Source organism: Oncorhynchus keta, chromosome 25, assembly GCF_023373465.1.
Source record: "Oncorhynchus keta strain PuntledgeMale-10-30-2019 chromosome 25, Oket_V2, whole genome shotgun sequence".
NCBI classification, from domain to species: Eukaryota; Metazoa; Chordata; class Actinopteri; order Salmoniformes; family Salmonidae; genus Oncorhynchus; species Oncorhynchus keta.
In genome coordinates, this window is record NC_068445.1 from 3,636,435 (window position 1) to 3,661,296 (window position 24,862).

The window sequence follows — 24,862 nt, forward strand, 5'->3', positions numbered from 1 at the left end:
GAGAGGGACAGAAGGAAAGAGAGCCATGTGAGTCTAGCACCTAGCCCAGCCTAGCTATCTTAACACTGCAGAGAGAGACAGAAGGAGAGAGAGCCCTGTGAGCCGGGCGTTCAGGCTGCCAATAATAAACACTGAGAGACCCACACTGAGAGGTACATATAAGCTCAACACTATAAAAATATAGGCTAGACTTAATTATAGACTCAACACTAGAAAGACACACAGATGCAGAGACCACCCCCATCTCTCTCATCTTCTACGACTTGCATTTTTGCATGCTCCGCAGCGTGGTTTAATAGAAACCTTGTTTTTTTTTCTAGTTTTCTCTCCAATTTCTCCCTACGTCTTGTTGTGCGGAGGAGAGGAAGTGGATTGCGCCCTAGGACAGGGATGAACTGGCTTGTTTATAGAAGCAGCACTTTCTCAAAGAAACTAAACGTTATTTATTTTTAATCATCCCACCGCATTTCACACGCTACCACACTGGCTGACTGTCCCAGAGGTAGTATGCTGGGGGGGGGGCAGAGGAAAGAAAGCAACCACTCACCAGCTCCACCAACGACAGGCCTCCGTAGCTGTGCGCCACGACAAAGACGTTCCTGGCGGCGGCTTTGGACACAAAGTGGTCCCACACGTAGAGCACGTGTTCCTCGGGGGAGCCGTTTTCCTGGAACACAAGGACAGAACTTCACGTCACATCCCCCAAAAACAAGAAGAAAAGACACACAAGAGAGAGAGTTAGAACGGCGTCAGCGAGAGATTGAAGAAGGGTTGAGAAAGACACAGCCAGTGTGTCATAGACAGTGAAAAGAAGCGGGAGAAAGATCCGAGTTAAAAAAAAGTGAACTAACTCTGAGAGACGTAAAAAGAGGAAAAAGGTGAGAGTGAAACTCGGGGAGAGAAAGTTCTGTCACAGTTGGCATGTAGGCCTCCAGAAATAAAAATGAAAAAGCACTGCTGATGGCAGAGGGTGTGTTTTATAAACGCTGACTGCTCGCTGGATCAATAAGTCTTGCATATTGCAAATGCCCTAAATGTAAAACTCGATAGGTCACGTGACGTAACGTTTAAATCTTAATTTGTGCCTGGATCGATGGAGCATCTATACGGCAATAAAGGCATAATGGGCAAACACAGGGGAAGGTCAGGGGAGAGAACAACAGAGAGGACGCACACACACCTACACCCACACACAGTACACACCATGGATTTGTCTGACCATAAAGTACACCCACGTGGGTTGTATTTTAATGGAGCATCACTAAGTGCAATTGTTTGTGCCATTCTCCATCCACCCTCAGCAGGCTAGATAATCGATTCCCAAATAAATACCCTTGCTGTCAAAAGGTGAAGCCACTCCAAAGCCATTTCAGAGCAAAAACAGTCTGGTTAAGCTGCCTGCATGGTGTTTACTCATAGGGGTAAAAAGTAACAAAGCTTCATGCCCACTTAGACTAAATGTCTGGGGAGATTGTTAGATACTATGCTGTGACTGAGAGATCTAGTGGTTTATCCAAGGCAATGGCTGTTTCATAGATATCAGGGAAAGATGCTGTGTTATTTCACTGATGACACAGCTTACACCCACTCACACCCAAGCTTTGAATATTAAAAACAGACAAAAGTACACTTTTCAATCTAGTTGTTGTTAGGCTGTTGTTATTTTGCTGGGCGACTGTGTGTGCGCGTGTGTGTGGAGGTACAGTAAATGAACCCATCAGCTTGTTTATGTTCGCCGGCATAATGAGATGGGGTGGGAGGGCGGCTGGGTTCAGAGACAGACTCTACGGAGGGTGATGCAACAGCGGGTAATGCTGCGCCCTGCCCCGCCCTGATCAACTGCGGGTGGAGGGGGGGTGGGGGGCAGAGTTGGCTGCCTGAAGGCCTGTGACATCAAAGTCCTTTGAAGCCCTCCTCTCCTTCTCTGTGTCACCCTTCATCTACAGGGCTCTATTTCATAATCATTTCCTCCCACCCTCCAACTTCACCACCTGTTCTCCCTCTCTTCACCTGACCCTCCCTACGGAGGCTTGTTGGCTGGTCGCGTGGACTTACACGCGTACCTTCTGAATATCCCTCGCGTCTAAACCATGTGTTATTGGTCTTGATATTCTGTGTCAATAGCAGAGTCGGAGAATGGAGCAAAACAGATAGACAAAAGCACCAGGGTCTTTAAATGGTTAGGCACTGTGCTGCGTATGAAGGAGTGCTCTGGGAGGTCCAGTTTCCGCCTGCTTCACATTCAATTTGGCTTGTTTGGAGCTCGAGCAGCGGCACGGCAGCGCTGTGACCACAGCGGCGTGGTCGTCGTGGCAACCAGGTAGCGTCTCCCCTTATCGCCCGAGCGCAGAGCCCCGACACCTGGCCCCATCGCGCCACACAGCTCCACACGCTCACCCACCTTCCCCTGATTGACTATCTGGCCCGATAGCACGTTGCATTATCTAAACACTCATTTGCATATTGATGTAATTATTTTCCGGGGTTAATTAGCTCCTGCGAAGCGGGCCGCCCTCAGAGACTCGCTTCCTGTCACACGCCTGCCCGTTTAGTTTATATTTTTTATTTCACTTATTTTCCATTTCCCCCCAGGTCGTCCGATGTGTGTGTGCCAGGTCGTACAGATTCCCCACTGATCACCTGTTGCCAGCATCTTCAAGTGATGACTGTCACTGGCGTTTTGGAGTGTGCATGCGTGTGCGGATTGATTGTGGCACTGTTGTCGGTAGCCAACAGTACATAGAGTCCCTCTAGAATGTACAATATGAGGACCCTCTCAGGCTTCCAGTGAGCTGTCCAACTGTTACCATACCAATTAAACACTCCAGGACTGAAGAACTATAAACACACTATGGATTTGGGGCGGTAGGTGGTTAGAGCGTTGGGACAGTAACCGAAAGGTTGGCTAGATCGACTCCCCGAGGTAAAATAAAATGTCATTCTGCCCCTGAACAAGGTAGTTAACCCATTGTTCCTAGGCCGTCATTGTAAATCATTTGTTCTTAACTGACTTGCCTAGTTAAATAAAGGTAAAAAAAAAAAATGTTTTTAAACGAGTGAGTCTCTTGTAAGCAAATTCTCATACTTTTATCATTTAGCTAGCCTCTTTACGTTTACAGTTTTTTGCCATTACAGCTTTAGCTAGCAATGGTAATCCTGATATGAATTTAATTGAATTTCAATTGAAAAGACAACTTTGTGTACCGACTTCTAATTCCACTATAGTTCATCATAGCCAGTTTAATGCAAAATATGTCCATCTTATTTTCTTGAATAATACAGGTAAATGTAAAGGGCCTTACGATGAATTTACACAATGTAACAGAACATAGAACAAAAAACAATAACCTACATTTAAACATCGACTGCAACGTGCAGCGGGTAGGTTTGTCCGTATTAACATCGTATTTTAATGTCTCCTTTGTGCACAAAGCAAAAGGTAAACAACTAACAGAGCAGTGTTGATTTCAGAATGAAGTATTTTCGTCAGTTTAGTAGCCCTGGGCTCGTCCTACTGCAGAGAAGGGATGCGAGGGTTCAGGGAGGTGCTATGCCTGGGAATAGCCAAGGAGTTATGTCCTTCTTCCTGTACAAATTCCTATCAATATACAGTTTGACAACAATGAGTCTTACCCTACAGCCCTTCTGTCAGTGCTCCTTGAAGACGGGAAACAGCTTTTGCCATCGCGCAAAGCTCTCTAGAGGGTACTGTTTGTTCATCCCAAACGGCTTCCCAGCCAGATGCCGTCCGTGGCTCAGAACCAGCTCCTTCTGCTTCTAATGTTCGAACCTGGCCACGATTGGACGGGGGCCAGTGGGTCGTCCTCCCTAGCTCCCTCCTGACATTGGCTTGGATCTCACCCGGTGGACCAGATGGAAAGAGATGCTCTGCACCGTGTCGTTGTCCAGTTGTAGTTCATTAACCAGGAATGTTTTCAGTGTGTCCTCCACATTTTCTTCTGGCTTTTCAGCTATTCCACTCAAGATAAGATTGTCTCTCGTCGATCGAGTAGTTAGGTGCAGGATTTTCTCATTCAATTGGAAGTTTTCAGTAGTGATGACTTCCACAATTGTTTGTACACCTTTCACAGTTTTCTTCAATACATCAGAGTCCTTTTGTGTATTTCTCCAATAAAATGCTTGTGAAATACAGTTTTTTCCCCCAACTCTTTCAGATCTTCTATGAGGTTTTCCAGCCTGTCCAACAACACAAGCTTGTTTAGTTTTGCGTCAACAGAAGCAAGTAGTTCTTGGTTAGGTGACGTAGTTCTTGGTCAGGTGACGTAGTTCTTGGTTAGCGCCGTCAAGTGACCATATAGGTCGCTGAGCCCTTTTCCCTCAATTTTTCTCTGGATTCCAACTTGAGTTCAAACGCCTGTATCGTGGACAGGCATGTGTGGTATCCAGTGTTGCTTTGAGTTAGAGGCATGTTTGTTGTTTGTGGCTACTATTGATATTAAGCATCGAGTTTAGAAGTTTTAAAAAAGCACTCTTTTGTTCCAAACCTACCAGACCACTTCACAGCCGAGCGTGCTTAGCCGGGCATGCTCAAAGCATGAGCAGCTGAACTTATTTAGGCTTGAACTTATTTAGGTGTGCCAGAACAAAAGGGTTGAATACGCCCAGGACATTTCAGCTTTTCATCTTTTTAGAACTTGTCAATATTTCTAAAAACATAATTCCACGTTGACATTATGTGCTATTGTGTGTAGATCCGTGACACAAAATCTGAATTTAATACATTTAGAATTCAGGCTGTAACACAACAAAATGTGGGGAACAATCAAGGGGTGTGAGTACTTTCTGAAGGCACTGTACACTTATCTATTATCCATAATCACCTGCTTACTGCCCCTCACTGCGTGCTACCTCCCTGAGTGTTATCTCACACACCTTTCACTGTCATACAGTACAGTGTGTGGATCTCTCGGCGGTGTGTGCGTTTGTATTAATTAGCTGGATACCGTGCGAGCTGTCTGTTTCCAGACTGGTTAGGATAGAACTACTTTTGAGTGACACTAAACACAAGGCAAACTGTGTGTCTGGGTTTTCAAGACTAGTGTTCCTCACTGATTACTGCCACCAGCACAGAGCAGAGAGAGAGAGAGGAGCTGTCAACCTGCCCAGCTAGCTAGCGCTGAGACAATCACTCAACACCACATCTCTCTGCCTCTCCTCCTCTCTTCTGCTATCCACTTCATCACTCCTTTTACCCCTTTCTACTTCCCTTTCTACCACTCCAGAGCCATGCGAGAGGAAATTGAGATACAGGTCCACTCCAGCTGAACAGATCAGGTGTTTTGAAAGGCTTTGGCGCGTGGTGCAAAAGGAGACATGATTCAAATCAAAGACAGATGCATATGTGCATGCACATAGGCCGTTTGGGATGAACAAACAGTACCCTCTAGAGAGCTTTGCGCGATGGCAAAAGCTGTTTCCCGTCTTCAAGGAGCACTGACAGAAGGGCTGTAGGGTAAGACTCATTGTTGTCAAACTGTATATTGATAGGAATTTGTACAGGAAGAAGGACATAACTCCTTGGCTATTCCCAGGCATAGCACCTCCCTGAACCCTTGCATCCCTTCTCTGCAGTAGGACGAGCCCAGGGCTACTAAACTGACGAAAATACTTCATTCTGAAATCAACACTGCTCTGTTAGTTGTTTACCTTTTTTGCTTTGTGCACAAAGGAGACATTAAAATACGATGTTAATACGGACAAACCTACCCGCTGCACATTGCAGTCGATGTTTAAATGTAGGTTATTGTTTTTTGTTCTATGTTCTGTTACATTGTGTAAATTCATCATAGGCCCTTTACATTTACCTGTATTATTCAAGAAAATAAGATGGACATATTTTGCTTTAAACTGGCTATGATGAACTATAGTGGAATTAGAAGTCGGTACACAAAGTTGGCTTGTCAATTGAACTTCACAAATATTAGATGAGTATATCAGGATTAGCCATTGCTAGCTAAAACTGTAAACGTAAAGAGGCTAAAGGATAAAAGTATGATATAATTTGCTTACAAGAGACTCACTCTAATTTATTTTTATTGAACCTTTATTTAACTCAGTCAGTTAAGAACAAATTCCTATTTACAATGTCGGCCTACTCCGGCAAACCCGGCGACGCTGGGCCAATTGTGCGCCGCCCTATTGGACTCCCAATCACGGCCGGATGTGATACAGCCTGGATTAGAACCAGGTACTGTAGTGACGCCTCTTGCACGGAGATGCAGTGCCTTAGACCGCTGCGCCACTCGGGAGCCCAGAGCCCAGATACTCTACAGGTTAAGGTGAAGCAAAATGGAAGAGTGATTGGGGAAGTTGTATTTTCTTTAATCATGGCTTAAACAACAACAAAAAGAGTGGTTTTATTCTTACTGGTAATCAGATGAATTATAACATCCATGTGACTATAATATATAGTACCAGTCAAAAGTTTGGACACACCTACTCATTCAAGGGTTTTTCTTTATTTAAAAAAAAAACTAATTTCTACATTGTAGAATAATAGTGAAAACATCAAAACTATGAAATAACACATATGGAATCATGTAGTAACCAAAAAAGTGTTAAACAGATCAAAATATATTTTAGATTTTAGATTCTTCAAAGCAGCCACCCTTTGCATTGATGACAGCTTTGCACACTCTTGGCATTTTCTCAACCAGCTTCACCTGGAATGCTTTTTCAAAACTCTTTAAGGAGTTCCCACATATGCTGAGCACTTGTTTGTTGCTTTTCCTTCAATCTGCGGTCCAACTCCTCCCAAACCATCTCAATTGGGTTGAGGTTGGGTTTCTGGAAGCCAGGTAATCTGATAGATCACTCTCCTTCTTGGTCAAATAGACCTTACACAGCCTGGAGGTGTGTTGGATCATTGTCTTGTTGAAAAACAAATGACAACCCCACTAAGCGCAAACCAGATGGGATGGCGTATCGCTGCAGAATGCTGTGGTATCCATGCTGGTTTCGTGTGTCTTGAATTCTAAATAAATCACGACAGAGTCAGCAGAAAAGCACCCTCACACCATCATACCTCCTCCTCCTCCATGCTTCATGGTGGGAACCACACATGCAGAGATCATCCGTTCACCTACTCTTTGTCTCACAAAGGCACGGCGGTTGGAACCAAAAATCTTACATTTGGACTCGTCAGACCAAAGGACGGATTTACACCTGTCTAACATCCATGTCCAATTCATGCTTGAAAGTACAATTTCTATTAATATAATAATAATATATATGCCATTTAGCAGACGCTTTTATCCAAAGCGACTTACAGTCATGTGTGCATACATTCTACGTATGGGTGGTCCCGGGGATCGAACCCACTACCCTGGCGTTACAAGCGCCATGCTCTACCAACTGAGCTACAGAAGGACCACGAGAAATCACAAGACTAAGCAAGGGGGTTGTTGGGAAACTCTTCAGGCATATTTCTTTGACAAAGTCGAGATCTATTAAATTCTATTAATTAAAGCAAATATATGTTATTATACGGGTAAAATGCTCCATATGCCATAGAACGTAAGCTAAAAATGTTTTGCTACAAATGTATTTTTGTATTAGGTACACCATGGCATTGCTGATGACTGTATTGTCCAAATGTGTTGTATCGTGCGTGTTTGTCTTTCTGTTTGAGTATTGTTATGTATATTGTCGAATATATTTTTATCAGAATAAAAAATAAATACAAATAAGCTCAGGAGTAAAAGTGTGCTTAACAAGTCGTAATAAGTTGCATTGACTCACTCTGTGTTCAATAACAGTGTTTAACATGATTTTTAAATGACTACCCCATCTTTGTACCCCACACATCTGTAAGGTCCCTAAATCAACCAGTGAATTTCAAACACATATTCAACCACAAAGAGCATGGAGGTTGTTTCTATGTTTCACAAAGGGAACCTATTGGTAGATGTTTGTTTTTTAAAGCAAACATTGAATATACCTTTGAGCATGGTGCAGTTATTAATTTTAAAATTGTGGATGGTGTATCAATACACCCAGTCACTACAAGGATACAGGTGCCCTTCCTAAATCAGATGCCGGAGAAGAAAGGAAACGCTCAGGGATTTCACCATGAGGTCAATGGTGGTTTTAAAACAGTTAAACAGAGTTTAATGGCTATGATTGGGAGAAAACTGAGGATGGATCAACAACATTGTAATTACTCTACAATACTAACAAAATGACAGAGAGAAAAGAAGGAAGCATATGCAGAAAAAAACATTCCAAAACATGCATCCTGTTTGCACTAAGGCACTAAAAGTAATACTGCAAAAAATGTGGCAAAGAAATTCACTTTTTGTCCTGAATAAAATGTGTTATGTTTGGTGCAAATCCAACACAACACAGGACCACTCTTCATATTTTCAAGAATGGTAGTGGCTGCATCATGTTATGGGTATGCTTGTCATCGGAACGTACTAGGGAGCTTTTTTTATTTTTTATAAAAATAAACGGAATAGAGATAAGCACAGGCAAAATCCTAGAGGAATACCTGGTTGAGTCTGTTTTCCACCAGACACTGGGAGATGAATTCACATTTCAGCAGGACAATAACATAAAGCACAACGCCAAATATACACTGGAGTTGCTTACCAAGACGACATTGAATGTTCCTGAGTGGCGTAGTTACAGTTGTTACTTAAATTGGCTTGAAAATCTAAGGCAAGACTTGAAAATGGCTGTCTAGCAATGATCAACAACCAACTTGACACATTATTTTAAGAATAATGGGCAAATATTGTACATTCCAGGTGTGCAAAGCTCTTAGAGACTTAACCAGAAAGACTCAATGCTGTAATCGCTACCAAAGGTGAGTGTAACTTGTATTGAGTTAGGCGTGTGAATACTTATCTAATGAAGATATATTATTCTCCATCAAAAATAAATGATCATTATTATTCCACTTTGTGTAGATCATTGACAAAAAACTACAATTCAACCAATTTTAATCTCACTTTGTAACACAACAAAATGTGGAAAAAGTCAAGGGGTGTGAATACTTTCTGAAGGCACTGTATGCTTGCACACAAGCACGAGAGTGCACGCACGCACACACACACTAAAGTGTCTATTGACCAACGCCCTTGACAGGTCAGAATCGGACTTTGCCCAGCTTGCTAGTTTTGCTATGTGTTGTGAGAAAGTGTATCGGCACTACAGAGGCTAACAGTGCTTTCCATTCTCCACCCATCCTACCCCTCCTACCACTGAGGCCCACACACTCCCACAGTCCTCCAGAAACTCCCTGTGTGTTTTCTTTCCCTAGTTCCTGCTCTCTGTTTACATGACAGTAATGAGAGGCAGGGAGAGGAGAGCACCCTGCTACGGCCACAATAACAGCACCAACGCCAAGACAAACGGCCCAGCCCATCAACACAGGAAACAATGAATCTAACAGCATCAACACACTCCGACAAACAACCACTACAGGCTTCCCCTACCCCCCATCTCTCCCTCCCTCTCTCCCTTTGCCGGAGTCCCACCTGACGAACAGAGTGAAAGCTAAAGACCTCAGGGAAGCTTGGAAGAGGACTCTACAGAGACTAAGACTGAATCCAAAATGGCTCCCTATGGGCCCTGGTCAAAAGTAGTGCACTGCATAAGGAATAGGGTGCCATTTGAGCTTTCTAGTAGTCAGAAGAAGAGAGCCATAGCCCTTATACAGTCAGAAAAACACTGGGCAACGAAGACTTATAGGTGCTCAAACAACAGCAACACTGACAAGAGTAAGGGCCCTGACAGACAGCACCCGGCAGACGGGGTGGCCCATTAATTTTCAGTGAAGAGGACTAAGTTTTCTAGACACTCCCCTTTGCAAAAGTTTCAAAAGACGGTGTTGTTTAGAAGGAGTGCAAGGTTGATTTGATGTATTGCCCACGTGCACTTCACAGAGTAGGCATTCCCTAACGGAAATATCCAAATAGGATCTCGCTCGATCGTGCTTGGTTCTGCCATCCTCCTTGCTTGTTCTGCCCACTATGATTCATTTGCTCCCATTGGAAACGACCGGCTGTTGTCAATCTTGGGTTAGTTCTAAAAAATGATGTGCGATATTCCGCTGTCTGTCTAAAAAGCACTTGAGAGTGATAGATAAAGAGAGTGAGAGGGATGCTGGGGGAAAAGAGAGACAGACAGCAGTAGAAGTTAGGTCAGTGATTTCCAAATGCCAAGCCACAGGTTATGTACACCTCTCTCTCTCATTCAATCTCTCTCTCTGTGTGTGTGTGTGTGTGTATGTGTGTGTGTGTGTGTGTGTGTGTGTGTGTGTGTGTGCGTGCGTGCGTGTGTGTGTGCACACGCGTGCGCTTGTGTGTAAACACACCCGAAGCCCGCTCATTTGAATATTTAACATGTCCCTTACAGCGGGTAAGTGAATAATTTTCATTTGGGCTAATTATTAAATATTAAACAAGCGGCGGGCGCAGGTAATTACATAGCTTGGTATTAACATCACCGCTATTAGGATGTGGACCTTCACTCAAACTCCCCGTTTGCAATTGAATTCCAATCAGAGTCTTGGACAAGGACTCGTCAGGTGTTCTCTCGAGCGCTCTTCCCCTTCAGACGCTTTCCTTCCAGACAAAGTTGGCTGGGAATCGTACAAAGACACAACGGTCTGCAGGCTGAGGAGACGATATGGAGAAAATTTGTGGCAGAGATGGGGGGGGATTACTGTGACATTGTGGGTAATTAGCTGGTAGTGCCTATGGAAAGTCAAGTTGCCAGAGAGAGAGAAAGAGAAAAGAAAGACTGAGTGAGAGACAGAGATGCACGGACAGTGTGTGTGCGTGTGTGTGTGCACGTGCTCAAATACCCAAAAGATGATCGCATTGAGACTCTATAGCACTGTGACCTTGCTGGAGTCAAGCTAATCAGACAATATTTGCCAGGGCATTGTTTCAAATCGATAACTCATTAACAAAGTACAAAGGAAGTTTCCTGGTTTGTCTGAAATTCTTAAGAAGAGAAAAAAACTGCTCTTGGCTGCACATGGGCGCAAAGGTCATCTCAGTGACATGTCTGCTATAGCCTCTCGCTGGGAACAGGGATTGTCAGACGAAATTACTTCAAGCCATTAATTGACATCAGGTAAAGGAGTGCGGGCAGGCAGACATGCCAGCGTTTGTTCGAGCTTGACCAGAGGCTGCAGTTAGGATATGGTGGAGGGTGAGGGACAAGGGGAAGAGAGGGGAGAGTGATGGATGTGTTTGATGGTTGACCTGACTGGAAGATTGGGAGCAGTGATCTAAGAGGTGCTACAGTACATGGCTCTCTCCCATGTACACACACACACACACACACACACACACACACACACACACACACACACACACACACACACACACACACACACACACACACACACACACACACACACACACACACACACACACACACACACTCTGCTGCAGGTGAATTGCCACAGATCCTGGTCATTGACCTTTACGATGGCCAAGTGCACAGAGTTGAGAGGCTAATGACGTTGCTCCCAGAGCCCCTCCCTGTCCTTGGATATGCTGAGCATTACATCCTGGCTCGAGCAGGGGTCAAAGGTCAAATAAGGCACAACAGCATAATTGCCCCGGTGCAAAGTGAGAGTCAGTGGGGGTGAAGGTGACACGGAGCGTGGCTTCGCAGCGCTAGCCTTTGGAACCAAGCTGGAATACATATCCGCCCGTGTTTGTGTGTTTGTGTGTGAAACACACAAGTGAGAGTGGGTAAGTGTGTCGGAATCCTCAGGGCATGATGTAGCAGGCAGGCACTGGGAAACCGTACATCTCCTAAACAAGGCCCTGGACACGAATCCCACTGCATCTCTAGAGGACTAGAGAAACACCAAGAAACCATGGAGAAACCAGGCCTAAATAATGGATGGTGCTCACTCTTACACACACATTGTGCACGCCTGCAAAACCTGTCTATGCCCCCCCCCAGTGGCACACATTCACCATCTGGAACAAAAAGCAACCCCACAACGCAATTCCCAACGTAGCAGGTTCTGTTTCCTTCAGTGACCTTCAGTGAAACCGTTGAGAAAACCCATCTAAAAGTGATTCTACACTCAATGCTTTCTGCAGTAACGTAAATACAAGGAACCATCCGCTTTTTCTAGCCAAGCGATACAGTACACAAAAACAGTGTGTTATGTATGGCGTGCACTGTGCTGCGATTCCAGTAGCCCTCACGGAATTTGACAGATGTGTGTAAGTACATAACTGTATAAAAACAGAAAAGACAAAATGTGAAAACATTGCCGAAATGGAGTGCCATTGTTGCTGGAGAGTTATTGTCCCAGCGAACGCTTAAAAGAGAAATGGGGGGGTGGGGGTGGACTCAAATGTTTGACTCAAAAGCTTTCACTTCGCAATCATAAGGATCTTACACTTCAAGAGATGGCACTCGAGAGATGAATAAAGGATGGGGGAAAGAAAAGAAACACATGAGGGCCTCTCCCTCTCTTTCCATCTCTCTCTATGAACGTTTTTAAAAAAAATGCAACAATACGAGACGCGAGAAAAAGCGAGACGACGGAGAAGGGGGGAAAAGGGGGGTGGAAAAGTATTCCAGTCATTTACAAGAATAAGTGGCGCTTAAAGAAAGGCTCCACTCTGTTTTTGTCCCCTTGCTCTTTTTCCAGAAGCTGCTGGCCTAATCCGAGCCAGTCAGCCTTGAGTGAAATCTTTGGAAGCTTCTTAAGCCATGAATGTGGGTTTTGTTCCTGCTATTCCTCCGCTTGGCTGACAGAAAATAGGTAACTGGATTAGTGCTAAAATTCAGAGTAAAGTGAACTCCCAAACTTCTATATGGCAAAGTGCTAGGAGCAACCCCCTTTCCTCGTCTCCCGCCATCCCTCCCCCATCCTCTCCCTTTCTCTCTGTCATTCGGCCGACATCACTAAACATGGGCCAATGGACTGTGATCTCTAAGAGAGGAGAGATTAGCCAAGGTTGAGAGGTTACACACTATGAACCAGGGGCTAAAAAGTAAGAATCCTAAAAGCAGTTAAGGGCTTATTAATGTGTGTAAGGAAGCGTATTAATCAACTCAACTCTATCTGGGGGCTGGCTGGCTGTGTGTGTGTGTGTGTGTGTGTGTGTGTGTGTGTGTGTGTGTGTGTGTGTGTGTGTGTGTGTGTGTGTGTGTGTGTGTGTGTGTGTGTGTGTGTGTGTGTGTGTGGGGCACCCCACTGTGTATGCGTGTGTGTGTATGTATGGGACTGTGTGGCTTTGCGCAGGTGGTCCCGCTCCACAGTGGGGGTCAGAAGAGGGGCAGAGGGGGTATCCCAATGCCAATAGAATAGATGAAAAACCCCTGCTAAAGAGGCTTGATTTGATCCCCCACCCAGCCTGACTAAGAGGGGTGAAGAAGAAAAACACCGAATCATCACAGCCCTACGCACACACACCCACACCCAGAGAGAGAGAGAGAGAGAGAGAGAGAGTAAAGTTTAGTTCCTGGGGATCTCCTTAACACTACCCGCTAGAGAACGCTGCCGGGTGTCTCCTTTAGCATCAGATGCACATCAACACGAAGGGTGCACGAACAGAAGCGCCAACACTTGATAAAGAGTGCAGAAACTATAGTCAAAGGACTCGTTGCATGAAGACATCGGTAGAAGTGTACAAAAATGAACAAGAGTTGTTTGTTTAGATTGAGTCAAGGATATGTTTTGTTGGACTCCACAAAGTGCTAGAAAAAAGACCTTTAGCCAATTATCGTATCGCTGACAATAAAAACATTACAGCGTAATCCATTTGATTTGTAGACTTGATTAGTAATAGAGTAAGTAATTAACTAAGTCCAGTTACAGCTTCTTTTGACAAAGTAGAAATTAAAAAGGCAATAATAACAATATTAACCAGCCAGGTGCCCCGCTGAAATGATTTGCTGCATTCCTAAACAAAAGCACCAACGCATGAACAATTGCATAAAGAAATATTGGTGGAGATATATTCTTGATAAGATATAAAAAAACAGTCATTGTATCGGACACTGTGTTGTGTCCTTATACTCATGCCTAGCATGAATCAATCTAGTCTTCTCTTTATGCTTCGGGTCCACAGTCAGCACACAGCTTCGGGACTTTCTGTGAGCAAGCCCCCCAAACAAATCGGTTGCACTTTCATGGGCCTTGTTTCGTGTGCACCTGCCAACTTGACATTGTGTCTCTCCCCCCCCTCCCCATAGTGGTGCTATGGGGAAGAGGGAGAGCAGGTCCTGCTGCCTTGGTGGCCTGCTTAGCGGCTGTAGCTTATTTGTTGGCGGTTCTCACGAAGGCGGTTCTCACGTATACTGCAGAGATATACACCGTGGTGCGATTGCAGTCTGTCACCGTCTCCGGAACATTGGAACGCATGGTACTCGGGATGCAAACACTCGCATTTCTTTTACATCTGTACACTGTGAGTGTTGCTTTACCACTCTCCATCACTGATGTGGAGGACAGCTCCACTGGTGTGTTGTTTTGCGCAGAGGGGGGCAGCTCCCGCTTGAGCAAGCGCTTGATTTTTCGACATCGGCAGCTAACCAAAACTGAAAAACAGAAGTTTTCCTTTTCATTTTCCACATTTCTGATATGGTGCAACATCAGCATGTCTCATAAACAAAAGAAACTGTTGAGTGCACAAGCAATTTGTCCGTACGCATGAGGTGTAGGGCCTTCTCTTATATTCTGGGAAGGCCACCTTCCTGTTGCGCTCTCATCTCTCTTTTCTACCCAAACCGTGCCATCCCTCCCAGACTCCTGTTTCACCGCCTCAGTTGGCTCTGTTCTGTTTTTTCTTCGGCGAGGCTCAGGCATCGGAGGCTCAAAGTTAACATCATAATCAGATGAGGACTCTTCATCGGCATCGGCGATCTCAAAGCTCAACATCCGATCCTCCGCCCGACTCCAACTCATCTAAATTCTGCAGCATTTTCAATGCTGCCAGTGCGTCCATTCGATTGGTTCGGCTTGCCATTGTGAACGTTGTCTGCGGTTCTCAGTGTCTGACTCTCAGAGGGGAGATAACATACAATCCCCAGGCTTTCATAATAAAATAGTTAGACCGTCCACACGTCTTCATCATCAGTCCACTATTGTTCTAAATTCAATTGTCCTCTTCACCTTCATATCAATAAAATTCAATCACCCTCTTCCTCAACATCATCATCATTCAGTTCACTGAAGTCACACGCTCCTTTATCGGTTTCTATCTGGTTTCTACCGGCCATACATCCACTGACCAATAGCATATTTACATTTTATTATGTTACTCGTTTTTGCTTAGTAACCAGAGCAATGCTGCCGCGCGAGTGGTCACGTGCTGAACACGGACACAGCTCGGATATCTTTGGGGGGAAAAAATGACACCTCTTGAATTATGAGAGTCATTTGTAGTAGAAGTGTAGTACAAGTGTAGTAGAAACTAAAGAATATGCTCATCTGGTTGATCATTTCATCTGGTCTATACTCTCGTTATGTGTGAAATTAGTTTCGGTATAGTTCAGGCCCAGCGTCGTCCGGGTTTGACCAGGGTAGGCCGTCACTGTAAATAAGAATGTGTTCTTAACTGACTTGCCTAGTAAAATAAAGCATTTGAAAGTGTAGTATCGGGCCAGCTGTGCATCGTTTGTTTCCCACTCGTCAAGCAGGATAGGATATGTTTTGCATCATTCTAAAGGCCTACTGCAACACACAGCATGTTTTCGCTTTTACTTACAATAAACGTGATTAGTAGTTATAGTTACAGTACATAATACAGTCCTGTAACAGCTTCTTTTACAAAGTAAAACCTAAAGGGGAACGGTATCAACCCGCAAGGTGCGTGGGCAAATGATTGACATGGACGCCAACACTGACAAATAGGCATAACACAAACTCATCGTTACACTATTGTCCTTCTAAATTAAAATCAACCACTTCAACCTCCTTGTCATTCAGTTAGGCCTAATTTAAATTCAATTTTGAAGTAAGGTGCACAATTATCACCCATTCATCATTTAGTCAGTGAAGATAGAGAGACGCATTAGTGCCTGGCTGGGTATCGACATCCTACAGCACATTGTCTTGGCGGGCACAGTTAGGAATAGGTGTCAAATAACAGTTCAAAAAGGCTCTAAATACGTTTCTGTTTGTGATTTCAAAATGAGGACAAATGTCAAATAAAAACAACATGTAGGAAAAGTTAGGGAAGGAGCGGGACATAGCTTTTGGGGAGGGGGTGGGCTGTTTAAAAAAAAATATTTTACAAAATCAAACGTCAGTGGCCGTTGGCCTATGGCGGTTCTAGTGTAAAAAAAAGAGCTATTATGGGGACGTTATCTTGATGAGCATGAATCAAACCAAATTGTATGCGTCATATGCTTGGTAAACATGCTTACTTAAAGGGCCCGTCCCAACAATGCAGAGAATGATAACAGGAGGTATAAATACACAAAGAGTAAAGGTCAATTAGAGAGTTGAACACTGTCTACTGTACTGCTATCCTCCTGGATATGGTGATGGGTTCATGGTCACTCTGTCCTGAACCTTTACACCTCGCCATTTTATTAATTACTATTACACCCCCCCCATATTCCTATAGATTCTAATTTCCATCTCCCCCTTGCGTTTTGCTGCATAATACTCCACACCTGTGTGTGTGTCTATCTGTGTGTGTGGTGTGTGTGTGAGTGAGAGAGAGTGTGTGAAAGCTTACTCCAAAAGCAAGGGAGTGACTGAGGAGGTGCAGTGACGAGGAGCTGCAGGTCCTGGGGAGAAGGGGCGGGGCCGATTGAGAGAGGGGATCAAATAAACTAACATCCTGCTGAGTCTAAGGTCACAGTTCAAAGGGCAGAGGTCACTGTGCCGTATGGCCCCGTAAGAAGACTCATCCTGCGGTATCTCTTCATCGATCAAACTCAACAGCAACAAGCCCCAACTATATCAGAAGAGAACCCACGCATCAGAGAGGAGTGCTTGGAAGAATTCAAACGTCAACCAATCACACAAGGACCTTGTATTATCCCATCATTATTTTAGTAAATCATGTTTAAAGTCGTGACGAAATGACCAACATCAACATAAAGTGTCTTAGCAGGGCGTTGGGCCACCAAGAGCCAGAACAGCTTCAATGCACCTTGGTATAGATTCTACAAGTGTCTGGCACTCTATTGGAGGGATGTGACATCATTCTTCCATGAGAAATTCCATTGTTTTGTTGATGGAAAACACTGTCTCAGGCGTCGCTCAGGCGCGCGCGCGCTGGCGCGGCGCGGCGCGGCGCGGCGCTGCGCGGCGTTGGCGCGGGCGCGGCGCTGGCGCGGCGTTGGCGGCGCGCGCGCGCGCGCGCGGCGCGGGCGCGCGCGCGGCAGAATCTCCCATAAGTGTTGGGTTGAGATCTGGTGAGGCAGGCAGGCAGGCAGGCAGGCAGGCAGGCAGGCAGGCAGGCAGGCAGGCAGGCAGACAGACCCTTTAAACCCCCTTTTAGATCCCTTTTTAAAAGTCACAGAGCTCTTCTTCCAGCCACAGTAGCCAAAATAATGGGCAACTAGGCGTTTTTACACGACCCTAAGTATGATGGGATGTTGATTGCTTAATTAACTCAGAAACCACACCTGTGTGGAAGCACCTGCTTCCTTTATTTTGGCAGTTACCTGCATATTGCATAAGGATGATCTACTTCATTTTGAGGTTTAAAATCATAGATATAGAATTTGTAGACACACACAACATACACATATGCACATACATGTGGGCACACACACAGGCGCAAACAGCCAGTCACTGTGAGCTTTTCACTATCATTGTGAAGCCCTAGTTATTTTGTTGCTTTGACAAAGTCATTTCTGAAGACTATTGTTTATGTAATTAGTGATTCATTTTTTTAAACTTATGTGAACGTTTTTAATATGGTGAAACTCTACATACATTTATTTTTTTACATTCAATATCTAATTGTCAAATCATAGTGTAAAAGCAGGTGTGCTGGTCCTACTCATAACACGTCAACCCTGTTACCCAAAGATAGACCGGCTTGCATTCAATTGCCCCTCCCAGTTGCACACATGCTTCCATTTCCCCTGTCAAAAGGGGATTTATGGCTGATTTAAGATGAAATCGTCAACCCCGTTACTTTATTTGGCACTTCCTATAGTAATTTTATTTACAACCTCGAGGTGGGAAAACATCTTATTTATTACAATGAACATGTGCTCTTTATGCCAGAATGTTAAAAGTAGGTGAAATCAAAAGTTTTTTTGCACCAAGTTACACATCTCAAAAGGCACTGAATTGGTGGAATGACCCAACTATAGGCTAATGCCAAAGTGTGAAAAATATTGTATGGCCTCCTGCAGAACTGGAAAAACCTTGGGTGGGACTGCACTAACGATCTCACGCTGCTAGCATCACAAAGTGCAAAAGGTTTCAGAAAGAGCGAGAGAAAAAGAGAGAGTCTCCTCATTATGTGAATTTGGAGATATTCCAGTTTAAATATTTATTAAGATATTAATATGTGCTCTTCCCCTTCATCTCCTCTCTGATGATATGCTCACACAGCTCTATCGTTCTGCTCCTCACTAAGTCTGACCTCTCTCTCTCTCTCTGTAACACACACACAGTCGCACAAACAGCCTGCTACCAACCTTTAGTAAACTTCTGGAAACAATTGTGTTTGACCAGATACAATGCTATTCCACAGTTAACAAACAACTGACTTTCAGCATGCTTATAGGGAAGGGCACTCAACAAATATTGCACTTACACAAATTACTGGTGTTTGGCTGAAAGAAACTGATCATAAGAAGCTTTTTTGATAGACTTCAATACAGCTTTTGACATAACTGATCATAATCTTTGTGTGTTATGGCTTTACATCCCCTGCTATATCGTGGATTGAGAGTTACCTGTCTAATTGAGAGTTACCTGTCTAACTCCAACTTAATCCCGGTAGAATCGGGGATTCCCCAGGGCAGTTGTCTAGGACCCTTTCTTTTTTCAATCTTTACTAATGACTTGCTACTGGCACTGAGTAAAGCCTGCATGTCTATGTATGCTGATGAGTCAAAACTATACACGTCAGCTACCACAGCAAGTGAAATCACTGCAACACTTAAAGAGCTGCAGTCAGTTTCAGAATGTGGGGCAAGTAATAAGCTAGCACTAAATATTGAAAAAACTAAAAGCATTGCATTTGGGACAAACCATTTACTGAACCCTAAACCTCAACTACATTTTGTAATGAATAATGTTGAAATTGAGCAAGTTGAGGACTGTCATGGTCAAAACATGTTGATGCAACATGTGTGTAAGATGTGTGAAGATATGTCTGTAAAAAGTGCTGCTCTGATTTCTTGACATTGCTATCAACAAAACAAGTTTTGTTTCACCTGGACTACTGCCCAGTCATATGGTCAAGTGTCACAAAGAGGGACATAGGCAAAAACAGTAGTCCCAGAACAGAGCAGCAGGACTGGCCCTTAAATGTACATGGAGAGCTAACATCGATTACATGCATGTCAATCTCTCCTGGCTCTAGAGGAGAGATTGACATGTTGAAAGCACTGAGCTGTCTGTTCAAATGACTAGCACACAGCTCAGACATCCATGCAAACCCCACAGGACATGCCACAAGGGGTCTCTTCATAGTCCTCAAGTCCGGAACAGACTCCGAGAAATGCACAGTTCTACACAGAGCCATGACTACATGGAACTCTATTCCACATCAAGTAACTCATGCAAGCAGTAACATCTGATTTTTAAAAAAAAAAGATAAAATGACACCTTACAGAACAAATCGGACAGTGAAGAGACACGCATAGAGGGGCACACACGCACTTTACTCCCACTTACATTGTAATGTTGTTGTATGGTGGTATTATAACTTTTGTATGGTAGACATGTAGTGGTGAAATAATGTTACATGATGTACCTTTTTGTTGTTTTTTGTTGTTCTGTGATGTAAGTGCCTTAATGTGTTTGGACCCGAGGAAGAGTAGCTGCTGCCTTGGCAACAGCTAATGGGGTTTCACTAATAAATACAAATACACACCCTCAAACACACACAAAAAAACGTCCAGAGGTCAATATCAGAGGTGACACTTAAGAGCCTTGATCCTTGTGTTATAATGTATGTGTTGTGTGTGTGTGTGTGTGTGTGTGTGTGTGTGTGTGTGTGTGTGTGTGTGTGTGTGTGTGTGTGTGTGTGTGTGTGTGTGTGCTTGTATCTGTGCATGTGTTTGTGCATACTAGGGTTGAATGGCGGGAACCCGGTTACCGAGATTTACTGACAAAACCACTCCCCTTTCCGGGATAAATAACTGAGAAACCGGTCAATTGTAATAAATTATTTAAATGAACAGCATGACGTGAAATTGAACTGTTAAATTATATGTGAAGTCTAAATCGGGCTTCTCTATGGCATGATGAATCATCAACGCTCTGGGTGGGAACACACAATCTCGGTATGGAGCGCAGTTGTAGTCCTGGCCATGTGGTGCCAGGACAACAACCTCACCCTCAACGTGATGAAGACAAAGGAGATGATTATGGACTACAGGAAAAGGAGGACTGAGCACGCCCCCATTCTTCGACGGGGCTGCAGTGGAGCAGGTTGATAGCTTCAAGTTCCTTGGTGTCCACATCAACAAACTAACATGGTCCAAGCACACCAAGACAGTCGTGAAGAGGGCACAACATAACCTATTCCCCCTCAGGAGACTCAAAAGATTTGGCATGGGTCCTCAGTTCCTCAAAACCTACAGCTGCACCATCGAGAGCATGGTTGCATCACTGCCTGGTATGGCAAATGCTCGGCCTCTGACCGCAAGGCACTACAGAGGGTAGTGTGAACGGCCCAGCCAAGCTTCCTGCCATCCAGGACCTCTAAACCAGGCGGTGTCATAGGAAGGCCCTAACAATTGTCAAAGACTCCAAGCCACTCTAGTCATAGACTGTTCTCTCTGCTACCGCACAGCAAGCGGTACCGGATGTCCTCAAGTCTAGGTCCAAGAGGCTTCAAAACAGCTTCTACCCCCAAACCATAAGACTCCTGAACACCTAATCAAATGGCTACCCAGACTATTTGCATTGCTGCTACTCTCTGTTGCCATCATCATTGAGATGTGTCTGTTACTTGCATAGTCACTTTAATAAATATATTTTTTAACTGCATTGTTGGTTAGGGGCTTGTAAGTAAGCATTTCACGGTAAAGTTGTATTCAGCGCAAGTGACTAATAAAATTTGACTTGATTTTGATTTGAGTTCACAATGCATGCAGACCCAGACTTTGTTTCTTGCGACAGGTAGGCCGAGATTTGCTGCAGCATAGTCTATGCTACAGTAATATAAAGACCAAATGTGTGTCTAATTTACCCATCTCCATCTGGCTTTCGGGGGGTCACCTTAGTTTTTACTTTGCACCCGCAGAGTTCTAAAACCGTGCTTCACTCTACTATTGTTGCTTTAAAATCAGTGCACGTGCGAGCACTCTCTCTCTTGGCCTCTTTCCATCAATTCCATTCAAATTGCACGCAAAATAGATCATCCTGTTCTAGATTGATGTATTAGTCTTATATTTAGCTAATTCATGATGGGTTATGGATAACAAGAGTCTAACTGCTAGCCTCTGTCTCTTGAACAATAACCACGCACAGGCCTCTCCTTAAAAAAAACGCTCCTTAGCTCTTGGAGTCCCATGCAGGAAAAGATAGACTAGAATAGCTTTCTGAACATCATTTATATACCAACATAATATTTGAAGCTATTGTTTGCTGAATGTTAAATGTAGTAGCCAATAGAACTCACAGGGAGTTTGAAAGAAGAGCGAACGCGCGATGGCAGTAGCCTATAGCAATTATTTATTCAGACCCATAACCATTCAATTTTGGGGAAGAAAATTGAAAGCCTTCGACATCTAATTCTCTTCCTGTATTATTCAAGGATGTCATTAGAATGATGAAGATAAGGACAGCAAAACTCATTTCATTTGACTGTTGAAAGCGAGGGAGGAATGAACCAACAATAGAGAGAGGTAGGCAGGCTACTAAATATTATCAAAAGGTATATATGCATCCGCCTACTAATTATACAAATAAGCCCATTTACTGTGTATTAAAAAAAATGTAATCAAATTTCCTAGCCTATACTTGGAACTTTGAAGGCCGCATGTGTTGCACCAGAATCCCATGTTCTCTCCCTGCTTCATCACGGTTTGAACGATGTGCGTAATTCCAGTCCACAGAATACAGTATCGTACAATACAAAACAGTAATATAGTTCACACTCAAAAAGATTAGCCTACTGGAGCTTGTTTAATTTATTTACACAAGAGAGCATATAGCTAGCGACATCTATGGGCTTTTATATTTTTCTGTCATGTGTAATGTGCAGTAGCCTATATCATGGGATCATTAAAAGTGTTTTATTTAGGGCTCATAAAATGTATTTAATCTATGGCTCATCGGGCCCAGGTAGCATCGGGCTTGAATTTTAGATCAAAGCTCTGTAATAAACCCATCATGCTTAAATGTCAACGATTTTAAATAAATCCCTGACAGTGTCACCAGCAAAGCACCCCCATACCGTCACGCCTCCTCCATGCTTCACGGTGGGAACCACACATGCAGAGATCATCCGTTCACCTACCCTGCGTCTCACAAAGAGAAGGCGGTTGGAAACAAAAATCGCAAATTTGGACTCATCAGTCCAAAGGACAGATTTCCACCAGTCTAATGTCCATTGCTTGTGCTACTTGGCCCAAGCAAGTCTCTTCTTCTTATTGGTGTCCTTTAGTAGAGGCACATTTTCTATGCAGAAATTTGACCATGAAGGCCTGATTCATGCAGTCTCCTCTGAACAGTTGATGTTGAGATGTCTGTTACTTGAACTCTGTGAAGCATTTATTTGGGCTGCAATCTGAGGTGCAGTTACCTAATGAACTTATCCTCTGCAGCAGAGGTAACTCTGGGTCTTCCTTTCCTGTGGCGGTCCTCATGAGAGCCAGTTTCATCATAGCGCTTGATCGTTTTTACGACTGCAAGTCCAGATTGGTTGACCTTCATGTCTTAAAATAATGATGGACTGCCATTTCTCTTTGCTTATTTGAGCTGTTCTTGCCATAATATGGACTTGGTCTTTTACCAAATATGTCTATCTTCTGTATACCACCCCCACCTTGTCACAACACAACTGATTGGCTCAAACGTATTAAGAAGGAAAGAAATTCCACAAATGAACTTAACACCGCACACCTGTTAATTAAAATGCATTCCAGGTGACTGAAGCTGGTTGAGAGAATACCAAGAGTGTGCAAAGTTGTCCTCAAGGCAGGGTGGCCACTTTGAAGAATCTCAAATATAAAACACTGGGAGAAAAGAGATGTATTGTTGGGATGGAAAATTTGTAAAATACCAGGAAAATATTGAACCCTAGTGCATTACGCATCTAAACACACACAAAAAAAATGTTGTTTCAGTTGTATTTCAATGAACACGAAGACGGCTTCTTTAAAGTTTACGCCAAAAAAAAGACGGTGTCTAATGTAAGAGTGAGCTAGACAGTGATGATGGGGGGCTTGAAGCCATCGCTAAGGCGATAATATAATCATATATATGGCATTTAGCAGACGCTTTTGCGATCTAACAGAGTAAGCTAAAGCGCTACTGCTAATGAGCCCATATTAGAGTGTGGTAGAGGTACTATCAGGAGAGCCAGGCAGAGAGAAAAGAGGCACTGTTGACAGCTCACACACAGCCCGTCAGTCCCAGTGAGACCACAAGGCCTGTCAGAGGCAACCGAGTGACATCTCTCACGCGCAAACGTGCACGTGCACGAACGTACAGCACAAATACAAAAACGTATGGATACGTATGCACACACGCACACGCCCGCACATGTACACGCACACTGGTACGCTACAGCCATCAACCTGAGACGAGACAAAGAGGATAGCATCCCCTTACATTCTCATCACGTTAAAACCAACAGCTACTGGCCTTCTACAGAGCACCCTACAAACGCTCTACCGCATAAAGAGAAACAAGGTCTGTGTGGATGGACAACAGGTCAAAGCCTTTGAAGACGACGTCACCTTAGTCCGGTTATGTTAGGTGTGATGGAAGGACTGAATTGAGTCACCTTCGGTTCCATTTCCTATAACGCTGGACGTATTTGTTTTGATCCCTGAAATATTCCATTATCAATCAGAGACGAGGAACGAGAGTCTATGGGAAGGTGGACGATGTGTGATGTGCTAGTGTGTGATGAGGTGGTGTGTGTGTGTGTGTGTGTGTGTGTGTGTGTGTGTGTGTGTCTGTGTGTGGTGTGTTGGTGTATATATGGTGTGTGTTTGGAAGACAATAATCCCAGCGGTCAACAGTTTGAGGGGACAGAGTTGCTCTGACGAGCGAGCGAGAGAGAGAGAGAAAGGAAGAGAAAATTGAAAGAGAGAGAGAGCGCCATGTGGTTAACACTCCACACAGCCTGACCACACAAGAGAGCCTCTCTTTCCCTCTTCACCCCCACTCCTTTCCTTCCTCCCTCTGTAACCCTCTCCTTTCTCCACCTCCCCCATCCTTTCTTTTAGGACGCTGTCTATCCCTTTCTTATCCTCCTCCACCACCGCCCCCCCCTCGCTCACTCGTATGGGGATCTGCTCGGTCTCGCTCTCCTTCTGCGGGTTGCGGTACTTCTCGTAGAAGTCCCTCTTCTTCTTGCTCTCCCGGTCGTCCTTGCGCTCTCTCTTCTCGGCGGGTTCGTCCGAGGCCTCGGGGGAGGGCAGGGGCGCAGGCTTGGTCGGCCTCTCCACCTCCAGGTGGTTCTCATTGGGGTTGAGCACCATCACTCCGTAGCCTTCCTGGAAGACAACACACACAAATGTT

The 24,862-nt window shown here is 44.2% G+C and overlaps 1 protein-coding gene across 5 annotated transcripts in view; it reads right to left on the reverse strand.

The window, feature by feature from the left end:
- LOC118357810 (cotranscriptional regulator FAM172A homolog) overlaps positions 1-24,862 on the reverse strand; it is a 230,206-nt gene that overhangs the window by 118,516 nt on the left and 86,828 nt on the right. For 4 of the 5 annotated variants that reach the window (XM_052478518.1, XM_052478523.1, XM_052478520.1 and 1 more), the window contains exons 7-8: positions 24,622-24,837; positions 548-667 (exon numbers count right to left, since the gene is read on the reverse strand). In XM_052478518.1, the coding sequence (XP_052334478.1) occupies positions 548-667; positions 24,622-24,837 (336 nt within the window). The remainder of the gene's footprint in view (positions 1-547; positions 668-24,621; positions 24,838-24,862) is intronic. The other variant, XM_052478524.1, reaches the window with a different exon arrangement.